The 14678-nt window shown below is 37.7% G+C and overlaps 1 protein-coding gene across 1 annotated transcript in view; it reads right to left on the minus strand.

Annotated features, from left to right (window-relative positions):
- sptbn4b (spectrin, beta, non-erythrocytic 4b) overlaps positions 1–14148 on the minus strand; it is a gene marked incomplete at both ends in the record, with an annotated part of 58644 nt that extends 44496 nt beyond the window's left edge. The window contains 8 exons of the mRNA XM_083887040.1: positions 977–1164; positions 1473–1585; positions 1733–1848; positions 1938–2018; positions 2171–2262; positions 13076–13249; positions 13710–13861; positions 14004–14148. Coding sequence (XP_083743166.1) covers positions 977–1164; positions 1473–1585; positions 1733–1848; positions 1938–2018; positions 2171–2262; positions 13076–13249; positions 13710–13861; positions 14004–14148 — 1061 coding nt within the window. The remainder of the gene's footprint in view (positions 1–976; positions 1165–1472; positions 1586–1732; positions 1849–1937; positions 2019–2170; positions 2263–13075; positions 13250–13709; positions 13862–14003) is intronic.
- Between the last annotated feature and the right edge of the window lie 530 nt (positions 14149–14678).

A 14678-nucleotide genomic window follows, 5' to 3' on the forward strand; every position in this document is an offset into this window, starting at 1 on the left:
CTCTGCGTCGTCTCCGGCTGCACGGAATATTTTTTAAGTGTCCGTCACTCCGTCAAGGGACAACGGAGACGGCAAGAGCTGCGATTGGTCCGAGAACGTCGCTGCCAAACTATAAATACGTCATATCTTAACACACACAGCACATGTTTAGACTCTAAATGGCCAATTTCTCGCCTCAAATTATCTTAAAACTGCGTTCCGGGACACAGAAAAGTGACAAACGGCTACTGTTTCAACAACAACAGTCTTTCTCTCTCTTTCTCCCTCGGACGCCATTGCTCACTGTAGCCAAAAGCACAACAACCTTGCGCAGCGACCCCTACTGGTCGGGTGGGAAATTGCAGCGCCTATCTGTCACCACGACGCAGAAGTATAAAGGCTCGAGTGGTCTACGGGGTGACGCAGACGGATAACGCATTACGCAGTCGGAGAAGTATAATGTGGCCTTTAGGCACATTTCTGGCATGAACACTGATCTTGTCAGGACCAGTAGTCCTCATGGAGACCAAAACCTGATCCTGCAGACAATATGTTTGTGTGCATTGCATTTTCATTTTGATTAAATCAAGTCAACAGTCTGAGACAGAAACACTTGACTCATATTAACACAAAATGTGTACGTGGCAGTGTGTGTGTGTGTGTGTGTGTGTGTCATGATTGCTGCTGCTATGGTCCCAGAGCCTGTGACGTCACAGGACTGCACTGTTTGTAACACTGATCCTGATGATGCTGGACAAAAAGCCCAAGGCTCAGTGGTTCTGTGTGAAAACACATCAACACATGATCTACTTCCTCCTTCTGTCCTTAAAGGACTTGGTTTTCTTAATCCTCATTACGATTTGATTCTAACTTTGAGATCTAAACTTATATTCAGTAGGGGCGGGGTCAACATATATCGATCTGGTGATATATCCTCATCTTTCCTCGTGCACAGTTTGTTTGTGCTTAACAGAATTACAGAAAAAAAAAGTCATACTTGATTGGTTTTTCTATGGTGCAGTAAGTGGTGAACGCCTGCAGCTGCTGCTGAACTCCAGTCAGCGAGTTGGCAAACTTCTGGTTGCTGATGACCGCGATGGTCTTCTCAATCCAGTCCAGCAGGTCTGACGCCAGGGCCTCGTAGCGGTTGATGATCTTTTCCGACTCGACGCAGTTTTCAAGCACCTGAAGAAGATTGAAATGGGAAGAAAGTGAAAAAGACAGAAAGACACGATGACACTTGCGCTTCAGCTTGATAACAATACCAGTCACAAGTAGTTGGGGGAATATTTCAGAAGAGCATTTTACACAAAACATGGCAAGTTTAAAAGAGACATTTCTGAAGAAGAGAAAATATCCAGCGAGCAAGCGATTCTGTGAGAGAAAAGTTCTTGTTGATGCCAAACATCTGAGATTTATTTCGGTTTCCTTTGTACATAATAATGTGACCAGGCAGTGAGTGTATGGTTTATGAAGAGGAGCACATGCATTACCTTCCCAATCCTCTTGCCCTCCACAATAAGAGCCTTCATCTTGGAGAAGTAGTGGTAGTAGGAGACCACATAGGTGATGATGGACTTTTCATCTGGATTTTCTGTATTCACGTCTGTAACAGAGTAAGAAGGTGAAGGAGTTCAAATCCGCTCAACTTTAGGTGAGATTCACCACATTTGAAATGTGGTGAATTCAATACTGTAATACAAGACGTGCTTCTATGTAACTGAATGGATAATCCTGAACGCCATGTGCTCACCCTCAGGGTCCAGGAGTTTGGTAAGGCCCAGGTTCTGCTCAGCGATATTGAAGGCTTGCTGGAGGTTATGTGTTGCATTGGACCTTGTCAGCTTGTGGAACTCAATCAGGTCTGGCCTGGAGAGCACAAGATGAAGACAATGAATGTGTCACTATATTTCTACATCTGTTCCTTTCATGAGTGCTGTTAAAAAAACGCTGCTCACCTGTGTCTGTGTATGAGGGCGTTGAAGGCCAGGCCATCTCTCCAGCAGGTGGTGAAGTTCTGAATGTTGACTTCAGGATACCTGGACCGTGAACACACGTTTCGCATAAACCAAGAACAACCATCGTCCTAACAAAACAACTTCTTAGCACATGATACCGTATAAATGAACCTGAATGTGAATGAAACAGTTTTCTGCTGCTTTTATATACGTATAATAATTACACAGCTCACCCTGCGGTCTTCATCTGACACCAGAGTAGCAGGGCGTCCTTGGCAGAGCGAGTTTCTCTGTTGTCCTCCGTCTCTATTTTGATCACCTGGATCTGATGAGGAACAAAAACAAAGCAACAATTTAACACTGGTGAGAAAAACACAAACCTTTTATCACCTTGTTTACTCTTGAGGAACATACACACCACACACTCACAGCTTACTTACAGTCAGAGACTCCGGCCAAATCCCTTCCTACTCACTATATGGCACAGTACAGTAATATACATTGAAGTGGGAAAGAATAAGTGCCAGTACTCCCCTTATCCATATGAGTATGCCAGTATTATTAAATCATTAAAAAGTAAATGATCAATATTTTTAGTCAATAAAAGATTCCAGAAGTCTATAATAACATAACTCATTTATTTTAGTCTCCTGTTATTCTGCCGTCCTCCTGGACACAAATGTGGCAAGAAGTCAGAGACCGTCAGAGATCGCGAAATATTTGGTGAAACTTTTACACTTCCAATAGATATAGTTCTTGCTTAACAAGAAAAATAAAGAAAACACACACTAGACTCTCACAGAAACAGGTGAAAGTCACTTAGCCCACCCTGAGAAAAGATTAAATAAAAGTGCCTGTACTCATAATAGTCAAATAGGGAAGTGCCTGTACTGTGTACTGGACAGTGCGGTCCCACTTCAAGCAACACTAAATCATTTAGTGACAAAATCAGACACAGTAGAAGAAGAATGTGATACAACTATGGTACAACTGCTAAAACGCACACAAAGCAATACCTTCTAGCATAGTATTTCAACTCCCAGTGAGTGTTGAGTATCAACAGTTTTGCCTCTTACAACAGAACAAACTATCTATCCAGCAAGCAAGTTGCGTCTGTGTGTCTGTCTGTGACAAACATATCTCGCTGACCGTAAGTCAGATTGCTCTGAGACTTCGGATATGGGTTGAGCAAGACCCGATGGTGTGCATCCTTGATTTTCACATTTTTAGGAGGAATTTTAATTTTCACTGATTTATCATGCTGCACCAGGCAGGCAGCGGCTCATCAGCAAAAACAAAAAAGTATCTCGGAATTACTTGAAATTTACCATCATAATAGTCGGCATCGCCCTGAACAAGGATCTGTTGAAAATATTTGCAAACCTCTTAAGGAATAATTTTAATGAATTTTTGAAATTCAGGAAATGATCCATTTGCTCTGATGCACTTTGACAGTGAGCTGATTTTCTACTCAAAAACAAAAAAAACAACAAAAGTATCTCGGAATTACTTGAAATTTACCATCATAATAGTCGGCATCTCCCTGAACAAGGATCCCTTGAAAATATTTGCAAACCTCTTAAGGAATAATTTAAATTAATTTTTGAAATTCAGGAAATTATCCATTTGCCCTGATGCACTTTGAAAGTGAGCCGACTTTCTTCAAAAAAACAAAAAGTATCTCGGAATGACTTGAAATTTACCATCATAATAGTCGGCATCTCCCTGAACAAGGATCCCTTGAAAATATTTACAAACCTCTTAAGGAATAATTTAAATGAATTTTTGAAATTCAGGAAATAACTCATTTGCCCTGATGCACTTTGACAGTGAGCTGACTTTCTTCTCAAAAACAAAAAGTATCTCGGAATGACTCGAAATTTACCATCATTATAGTCAGCATCGCCCTGAACAAGGATCCGTTGAAAATATTTGCAAACCTCTTAAGGAATAATTTTAATGAATTTTTGAAATTCAGGAAATAACTCATTTGCCCTGATGCACTTTGACAGTGAGCTGACTTTCTTCTCAAAAACAAAAAGTATCTCGGAATGACACGAAATTTACCATCATTATAGTCAGCATCGCCCTGAACAAGGATCCGTTGAAAATATTTGCAAACCTCTTAAGGAATAATTTTCATGAATTTTTGAAATTCAGGAAATGATCCATTTGCCCTGATGCACTTTGACAGTGAGCTGACTTTCTTCAAAAAAACAAAAAGTATCTCTGAATGACTTGAAATTTACCATCATAATAGTCGGCATCGCCCTGAACAAGGATCCGTTGAAAATATTTGCAAACCTCTTAAGGAATAATTTTAATGAATTTTTAAAAATCAGGAAATAACTCATTTGCCCTGATGCACTTTGACAGTGAGCAGACTTTCTTCTCAAAAACAAAAAGTATCTCGGAATGACTTGAAATTTAGCATCATAATAGTCGGCATCGCCCTAAACAAGGATCCGTTGAAAATATTTGCAAACCTCTTAAGGAATAATTTTAATGAATTTTTGAAATTCAGGAAATGATCCATTTGCCCTGATGCACTTTGACAGTGAGCTGACTTTCTTCAAAAAAACAAAAAGTATCTCGGAATGACTTGATATTTACCATCATAATAGTCGGCATCGCCCTGAACAAGGATCCGTTGAAAATATTTGCAAACCTCTTCAGGAATAATTTTAATGAATTTTTGAAATTCAGGAAATGATCCATTTGCCCTGATGCACTTTGACAGTGAGCTGACTTTCTTCAAAAAAACAAAAAGTATCTCGGAATGACTTGAAATTTACCATCATAATAGTCGGCATCGCCCTGAACAAGGATCCGTTGAAAATATTTGCAAACCTCTTAAGGAATAATTTAAATGAATTTTTGAAATTCAGGAAATGATCCATTTGCCCTGATGCACTTCGACAGTGAGCTGACTTTCTTCAAAAAAACAAAAAGTATCTCGGAATGACTCGAAATTTACCATCATTATAGTCGGCATCGCCCTGAACAAGGATCCGTTGAAAATATTTGCAAACCTCTTAAGAAATAATTTAAATGAATTTTTGAAATTCAGGAAATGATCCATTTGCCCTGATACACTTTGACAGTGAGCTGACTTGCTTCTCAAAAACAAAAAGTATCTCGGAATGACTTGAAATTTAGCATCATAATAGTCGGCATCGCCCTAAACAAGGATCCGTTGAAAATATTTGCAAACCTCTTAAGAAATAATTTAAATGAATTTTTGAAATTCAGGAAATGATCCATTTGCCCTGATACACTTTGACAGTGAGCTGACTTTCTTCTTGAAAACAAAAAGTATCACGGAATGACTTGAAATTTACCATCATTATAGTCGGCATCGTCCTGAACAAGGATCCGTTGAAAATATTTGCAAACCTCGTAAGGAATAATTTTAATGAATTTTTGAAATTCAAGAAATTATCCATTTGCCCTGATGCACTTTGACAGTGAGCTGACTTTCTTCTCGAAAACAAAAAGTATCTCAGAATGACTTGAAATTTAGCATCATAATAGTCAGCATCGCCCTGAACAAGGATCCGTTGAAAATATTTGCAAACCTCTTAAGAAATTATTTTAATGAATTTTTGAAATTCAGGAAATGATCCATTTGCCCTGATGCACTTTGACAGTGAGCTGACTTTCTTCAAAAAAACAAAAAGTATCTCGGAATGACTCGAAATTTACCATCATAATAGTCGGCATCGCCCTGAACAAGGATCTGTTGAAAATATTTGCAAACCTCTTAAGGAATAATTTTAATGAATTTTTGAAATTCATGAAATGACCCATTTGCCCTGATGCACTTTGACAGTGAGCTGACTTTCTTCAAAAAAACAAAAAGTATCTCGGAATGACTTGAAATTTAGCATCATAATAGTCGGCATCGCCCTAAACAAGGATCCGTTGAAAATATTTGCAAACCTCTTAAGGAATAATTTTAATGAATTTTTAAAAATCAGGAAATAACTCATTTGCCCTGATGCACTTTGACAGTGAGCTGACTTGCTTCTCAAAAACAAAAAGTATCTCGGAATGACTTGAAATTTACCATCATAATAGTCGACATTGCCCTGAACAAGGATCCATCGAAAATATTTGCAAACCTCTTGAGGAATAATTTTAATTAATTTTTGAAATTCAGGAAATGATCCATTTGCCCTGATGCACTTTGACAGTGAGCTGACTTTCTTCAAAAAAACAAAAAGTATCTCGGAATGACTTGAAATTTACCATCATAATAGTCGACATTGCCCTGAACAAGGATCCGTTGAAAATATTTGCAAACCTCTTAAGAAATAATTTAAATGAATTTTTGAAATTCAGGAAATGATCCATTTGCCCTGATACACTTTGACAGTGAGCTGACTTGCTTCTCAAAAACAAAAAGTATCTCAGAATGACTTGAAATTTAGCATCATAATAGTCAGCATCGCCCTGAACAAGGATCCGTTGAAAATATTTGCAAACCTCTTAAGAAATAATTTTAATGAATTTTTGAAATTCAGGAAATGATCCATTTGCCCTGATGCACTTTGACAGTGAGCTGACTTTCTTCAAAAAAACAAAAAGTATCTCGGAATGACTCGAAATTTACCATCATAATAGTCGGCATCGCCCTGAACAAGGATCTGTTGAAAATATTTGCAAACCTCTTAAGGAATAATTTTAATGAATTTTTGAAATTCATGAAATGACCCATTTGCCCTGATGCACTTTGACAGTGAGCTGACTTTCTTCAAAAAAACAAAAAGTATCTCGGAATGACTCGAAATTTACCATCATAATAGTCGGCATCGCCCTGAACAAGGATCTGTTGAAAATATTTGCAAACCTCTTAAGAAATAATTTTAATGAATTTTTGAAATTCAGGAAATGATCCATTTGCCCTGATGCACTTAGACAGTGAGCTGACTTTCTTCAAAAAAACAAAAAGTATCTCGGAATGACTCGAAATTTACCATCATTATAGTCGGCATCGCCCTGAACAAGGATCCGTTGAAAATATTTGCAAACCTCTTAAGAAATAATTTAAATGAATTTTTGAAATTCAGGAAATGATCCATTTGCCCTGATACACTTTGACAGTGAGCTGACTTTCTTCTCAAAAACAAAAAGTATCTCGGAATGACTTGAAATTTACCATCATAATAGTCGACATTGCCCTGAACAAGGATCCATCGAAAATATTTGCAAACCTCTTGAGGAATAATTTTAATGAATTTTTAAAAATCAGGTAATAACTCATTTGCCCTGATGCACTTTGACAGTGAGCTGACTTTCTTCAAAAAAACAAAAAGTATCTCGGAATGACTCGAAATTTACCATCATAATAGTCGGCATCGTCTTGAACAAGGATCCGTTGAAAATATTTGCAAACCTCTTAAGAAATAATTTAAATGAATTTTTGAAATTCAGGAAATGATCCATTTGCCCTGATACACTTTGACAGTGAGCTGACTTGCTTCTCAAAAACAAAAAGTATCTCGGAATGACTTGAAATTTAGCATCATAATAGTCGGCATCGCCCTAAACAAGGATCCGTTGAAAATATTTGCAAACCTCTTAAGGAATAATTTTAATTAATTTTTAAAAATCAGGAAATAACTCATTTGCCCTGATGCATTTTGACAGTGAGCTGACTTTCTTCTCAAAAACAAAAAGTATCTCGGAATGACTTGAAATTTAGCATTATAATAGTCGGCATCGCTCTGAACAAGGATCCGTTGAAAATATTTGCAAACCTCTTAAGGAATAATTTTAATGAATTTTTGAAAATCAGGAAATGATCCATTTGCCCTGATGCACTTTGACAGTGAGCTGACTTTCTTCAAAAAAACAAAAAGTATCTCGGAATGACTTGAAATTTAGCATCATAATAGTCGGCATCGCCCTGAACAAGGATCCGTTGAAAATATTTGCAAACCTCTTAAGGAATAATTTTAATGAATTTTTGAAATTCAGGAAATGATCCATTTGCTCTGATGCACTTTGACAGTGAGCTGACTTTCTTCAAAAAAACATTAGGCACAATTTCATTGTGAGATGTTTGGGAGCTTGAGGGACAGAGGAGTTTTTTAAACCCAGTAAAGAATATTTACAGGAGCAGCAGCCGCAGCAGAATCCAGACCAAGAACAGCAAGAAGACAATGATTGAGAGGTCAAAGCAGTTGAACGTCTGCACTGACTGTGAAACATTAAAACAAACACGCGCAGCAACAATAATTAATGGAAACAGACAAGAGTAATAAGAGCTGAGGATTTTAGACGGTGAGTCATTAGAGCGACTGATGATGTCTGACAGTGACAGCCATTCAGCCAATCACATCACAGTGACATGATCGTAGGTAATTGGCAAAATGACACCCATAAATCAACACTGAACACACATGCACGCACACACACACACACACCCCACACACACACACACTTCCATGACTTCAGAGGACATTGCATTGACACATTCATTTCCTGGAAATTTACTCTAAGCTTAACCCTAATTAATACAGGCCTAACCCTAACCCTGACCCCTGACCTCAGCCTAACTTTAAAACGTGTCTTCACTTTAAAAAGTAGTAATTTACATTATGGGGACTAGATTTTTGTCCCCATCAGGAAAACAAGTCCCCATAATATGACTACAGTCAGAAATAAAAGTGCTGAGTCGAACCATATAAGGTTCTTCCGCTTGAAAATCTACGTTTTACTGATTACTGCTATAAAGAACAAAAATACGTACAGTAAATGTTGTTTAACATTTAAAAACAAATACCAATATTTATTAGCTGTCACAAAGTGGAAGATATGCTTCTTTCCTCTGTGTCATAGACATTGTGCTATACTGTTAATTAAATATGTAAAAAAAAAAACATGCAGTTTTTAATGCATATAGTTCTTAATGTCATGTGCCATTTGTCATAGAGATGATTAAATAATGTTTTTTTTTTTTAAATATCGTAATAAATCATAACTCTGTAAGTTTATCGTTGATGCTTCACATGCAGCGTCACTGAACTAATGGTCACTCACTATGATGCTGTAAAACAACTGTCTTGAATTTGCAGGGACACGTAAATGTGTATCTACTCAACAAATTATATATATAAATGTATAAATATAGGTTGTCAAATTTGCAATAATGTGAGATCAGTGTGTCTACATTCAGGATTCTCTCTCTCACACCCCACACACACATATATATTGTACACATGGCACACAGTCTAAAATACAAAACAGTAAAACTGAAGTCAATGAAAATAAAAACTGCTGTCAGTCCTCTCTCTCTCTCTCTCTCTCTCTCTCTTTCTCTGTGTGTGTCTGTGTCTCTCTCTCCGTCTCTCTGTCGGCCAGTGTGCAGCCACTGCAGTACTTTGGTGGTCGTACCTGCTGACTGGGCAAAGTCTCTCTTTCACCACAGAGTGAGGGAGGATTGGAAGCAAACAAAAGAGATGAAAATGACAAGAGACAAAGTCACTCGAGCAACACAAACCTACCATAGTTTTGTTAGTTTGTCCGGTTTAAGGAAAGCTAGTGACCGCATGAACGTGATTCTGGTTCTGTTTTCATTGTCTTTCACTGGTCAGAGACCAGCAGTTCAGATAAAGCTGATCAGTCCACGTGTTTTAAGAGCAGCCTGTAAACTGAGACTGTTCAGCAGATTCTAGTTTTACTGTAAGTACAAAAAGAAAACGTGTGTAAAAGTGTGAGACAGCGATAAACTTGTCTTATTCCCATGACTATTGACAGATTTTTTTATAAGCTATCACAGTGTGCAGTGGCTGATTATTTATTTAATTTAATCCATTTGTATGTACAAATGACAAATGTCGTTTACCTTGAAACCTAAACCAGTCTGCTTATATTAGAGCAAACAAAAGTAGGTGTGAAGAAAGGTTAAAGGTAGTAATTAACAGCTTCTTAAATGCAATGTTTTCATGGTTTCTTTGCTCTATATAACAAAACAAAATGAAACAGATTTATTTTGGGTTGTGGACCAAACAATATATTTAAAATAGACATAATCATTTAGAATTCTGGGAAACACGAAAACATTTTATGGACCAAACAACTAAAAATGCCAGATTTAAGCATTACTTTTTGAAGAACAATTAAGGCCTTGATTTTGGACAGACCTTTAAAAACCTTTTCATGGATCTGCACACATCTGTGTACGGTTTTCTCAGTTTTTCTTCTTAAGCCCAATTTATACTCCTGCGTAAAGTGCTCTGCGTAGGTTACGCAGAGACTCTGCGTCGGCGCAGAGCCTGTCGAAGAGCCTCTGCGTCGTCTCCGACTGCACGAAATATTTTTTAAGTGTCCGTCACTCCGTCAAGGGACAACGGAGACGGCAAGAGCTGCGATTGGTCCTCAGGACAGGCCGAGATAACGCTGCTCTGTGCCGGCTCACAGTGAGCACCCAGCGTCCACAGAGGCGGAGCTGATCCCCGCCGAGAACGTCGCTGCCAAACTATAAATACGTCATATCTTAACACACACAGCACATGTTTAGACTCTAAATGGCCAATTTCTCGCCTCAAATTATCTTAAAACTGCGTTCCGTCACACAGAAAAGTGAGAAACGGCCACTGTTTCAACAACAACAGTCTTTCTCTCTCTTTCTTTCTCGGACGCCATTGCTCACTGTAGCCTGAAGCAGAACAATCTTGAGCAGCGACCCCTACTGATCGGGCGGGAAATTGCAGCGCGTGTCCGTCACCACGACGCAGAAGTATGAAGGCTCGAGGCGTCTCCCCGTGGTGACGCAGTCGGATAACGCATACGCAGTCGGAGAAGTATAAATTGACTTGCATTGACTTCCATTTATTTGGACAGCCGAAATAAAGCATTATCCTTAACCTTAACCGGTTCCTCATTAATGAGGTTCTGCCTCATTAGGGCCAGGTTTTGGTCTCCATGACGTTTACATGACCAGTGATTATATCAGCGGTAAGAAATATAAGTAAAAACACAAACACACTCCTGAACATCGGTCTCCTGCACTGCTGTCCTTCCTGAAAACATTGTGAAAACGCTCACAGTGAATGGTGGTCGAGGTATCAGACAGCTAACACTTCTGCAGCCTAAACTGGTCTGACAACACAATCATGTCACCGAGAATATGGTTGAGACGTGTACAAATCCGACCTGCTAAGTCTTTGACTTTAACTCATTTACCCGTCATTTACGTCCTGTGTTTCCACGGTGATCGCTTCACCACACACACCGAAACCTTCCTCGAGGGCAGTAAACCACATCGCACCAACACACACACACTCACTATAGCGCCTCACTCGTCTGGCCTGCAGAGGGTCACTTGACAAATTATGATCCAATTCTGCTAGCGGTGCTTAATAAATGTGCTTTGTGGTAGGTGGCCTGCACACGCACGACAATACTCCCAGTCCCATGAGAGCAGCCACCAGGCTAACACGCACCGTGATACTCTTACAGTCAGACGGCTGTGAATATTGCTAAACAAGCATTTTCCTGCCAAGGCCACAGTGTAGCACTGAAGCACTGAAGCACTGAAGCGCAATAGAGAGAAGCTCTGGGCTGATGCAGCTGCAGCAAATGACCATGTATAACTGCTGCTGAGGCCTGGACATACACACACATGTATGAGTATAGATAGATAGATAGATAGATAGATAGATAGATAGATAGATAGATAGATAGATAGATAGATAGATAGATAGATAGATAGATAGATAGATAGATAGATAGATAGATAGATAGATAGATAGCAGTTAGATAGATAGATAGATAGATAGATAGATAGATAGATAGATAGATAGATAGATAGATAGATAGATAGATAGATAGATAGATAGATAGATAGATAGATAGATAGATAGATAGATAGCTTGCTAGCAGTTAGATAGATAGATAGATAGATAGATAGATAGATAGATAGATAGATAGATAGATAGATAGATAGATAGATAGATAGATAGATAGATAGATAGATAGATAGATAGATAGCAGTTAGATAGATAGATAGATAGATAGATAGATAGATAGATAGATAGATAGATAGATAGATAGATAGATAGATAGATAGATAGATAGATAGATAGCTTGCTAGCAGTTAGATAGATAGATAGATAGATAGATAGATAGATAGATAGATAGATAGATAGATAGATAGATAGATAGATAGATAGATAGATAGATAGATAGATAGATAGCTTGCTAGCAGTTAGATAGATAGATAGATAGATAGATAGATAGATAGATAGATAGATAGATAGATAGATAGATAGATAGATAGATAGATAGATAGATAGATAGATAGATAGCTTGCTAGCAGTTAGATAGATAGATAGATAGATAGATAGATAGATAGATAGATAGATAGATAGATAGATAGATAGATAGATAGATAGATAGATAGATAGATAGATAGATAGATAGATAGATAGATAGATAGATAGATAGATAGATAGATAGCAGATAGATATATAGCTAGCTAGCTGATAGATAGATAGATAGATAGATAGATAGATAGATAGATAGATAGATAGATAGATAGATAGATAGATAGATAGATAGATAGATAGATAGATAGCTTGCTAGCAGTTAGATAGATAGATAGATAGATAGATAGATAGATAGATAGATAGATAGATAGATAGATAGATAGCTTGCTAGCAGTTAGATAGATAGATAGATAGATAGATAGATAGATAGATAGATAGATAGATAGATAGATAGATAGATAGATAGATAGATAGATAGATAGATAGATAGATAGATAGATAGCTAGCTGATAGATAGATAGATAGATAGATAGATAGATAGATAGATAGATAGATAGATAGATAGATAGATAGATAGATAGATAGATAGATAGATAGATAGATAGATAGATAGATAGATAGATAGATAGATAGATAGATAGATAGATAGATAGATAGATAGATAGACAGTTAGATAGCTAGCTAGATAGCTAGCTAGCTAGATAGATAGATAGATAGATAGATAGATAGATAGATAGATAGATAGATAGATAGATAGATAGATAGATAGATAGATAGATAGATAGATAGATAGATAGATAGATAGATAGATAGATAGCAACAATAGTTATCACCAAACATACAATCAGGGTTTGTATTTACCTGGAAGCGTAGGATGATGGTCCAGATAAGGCCCAGAGTGAGGCGGTGGTTTCCGTCCACGATGTCGTGCGAACCAACGTTTTCCAGGTGAACTCGCTGCTCTTTAAGGAACTGCAAGGCTTTGTCCACATTTTCCAGACAGTGGATCCGCATGCGACCACGGGTCGGCCTCGGCTGGTTTGAACACAGAGGGACAAATTATCACAATATTATAAAAATACTTTACTGCACACAGTATCATCAAACACACAGTATAACAAATTTTAATACAGTAAAAATGACTTGTACATTTGATCGATTAATCATTCAATCATTTCCTCAATTAGTCAAGTATTTCTTTGGTCCATAAAATGTCAGAAACCAAACAAATATTATTTAGTTTTAATGATTTCTTGGTCAAATGACAAATCAGAAAGCTTGTTTTCGAATTATCGATTATCAAAATAGTTGACAATTAATTTAGTAATCGATTAATAATTGTTGGAGCCCTTGATTATACTGTTTGTAATTTATCCTTCTCAATGAAATACAGTTTACTTGTTTTAATTGTGTGTGTGTGTTTGTGTGTGTGTGTGTGTGTGTGTGTGTGTGTGTGTGTGTGTGTGTGTGTGTGTGTGTGTGTGTGTGTTCCCACCAGCAGCTCCCCGCTGAGGACCTCCAGCAGTCTGGTGAGCATGTATCCATCTCTGAGGTCGTTGTAGAGGTCAGATATGCGACAGGAAACCCTGGACAGGTGTGAGTTTACCCACTTGGTGAAAGTCTTCTTCTGCACCGCATCTCGTTCCTCTGAGAGAATTAAGAAAGGAACCAGGTTGACATCACAAATTTAAAATCTGACACTGGCATATAATCGACCTGTGGCTACAGCGCTAAATCAGACGAGATCTATATTGTGATCTGTTTGCATGTACGGTTGTTAGCACAGTACCTGCCAACGCCTTTATGCGGGAGCACTCAAACAGCTTGGAGCTGGAACACTCCTTCTCCCAGAACCCAGAGCCGATTGGTCGGTTGTTGTTGTTAAGCTGGCGCTGGGCTTCTGCGTTGTCCAGGTCTGGGGAAGCATTAGCCATCGCGCCCCGGTGCCCTGAAATATACACAAATACAAATGTCCCGTCATGCAGACACAGAGCAGACACAGAAACACTGTCTGAGAAATTACATTTAGAGCATTTAGAGATGCAACAAATTATTATTTGAAAATTATATTTTCAGACCTGATTATTCTGTCGATAACTTACTTAAGTACATAAGTACTTGTTCGTCAGAAAATGTTTTGATCTGCAAAATTATTCAGTTTCAAAGATTCTTTGTTATATGGAGCAAAGAAAGAGAAAATATTCACATTTAAGAAGCTGTAAAAATCAGAGAAACTGTGTTTTAATTATTGAAAAAAATGATTAAACGATAATCAAAACAATCGATGATTAATTTAGTAATCGATTAATTGAATAATCGTTGCAGCCCTACTCACGCATACATGTAAATAAAGGCCTTCTTTCTATATGGAGTATGTACAGTACACACACTTAACAATAATATTAGCAATAATAATCTTTACTCTTAACTTGTATTGCACATTTAATGTAAAGTGCTTTACACA

Source organism: Microchirus variegatus (genome assembly GCF_963457635.1).
Source record: "Microchirus variegatus genome assembly, chromosome: 3".
Classification (NCBI taxonomy): domain Eukaryota; kingdom Metazoa; phylum Chordata; class Actinopteri; order Pleuronectiformes; family Soleidae; genus Microchirus; species Microchirus variegatus.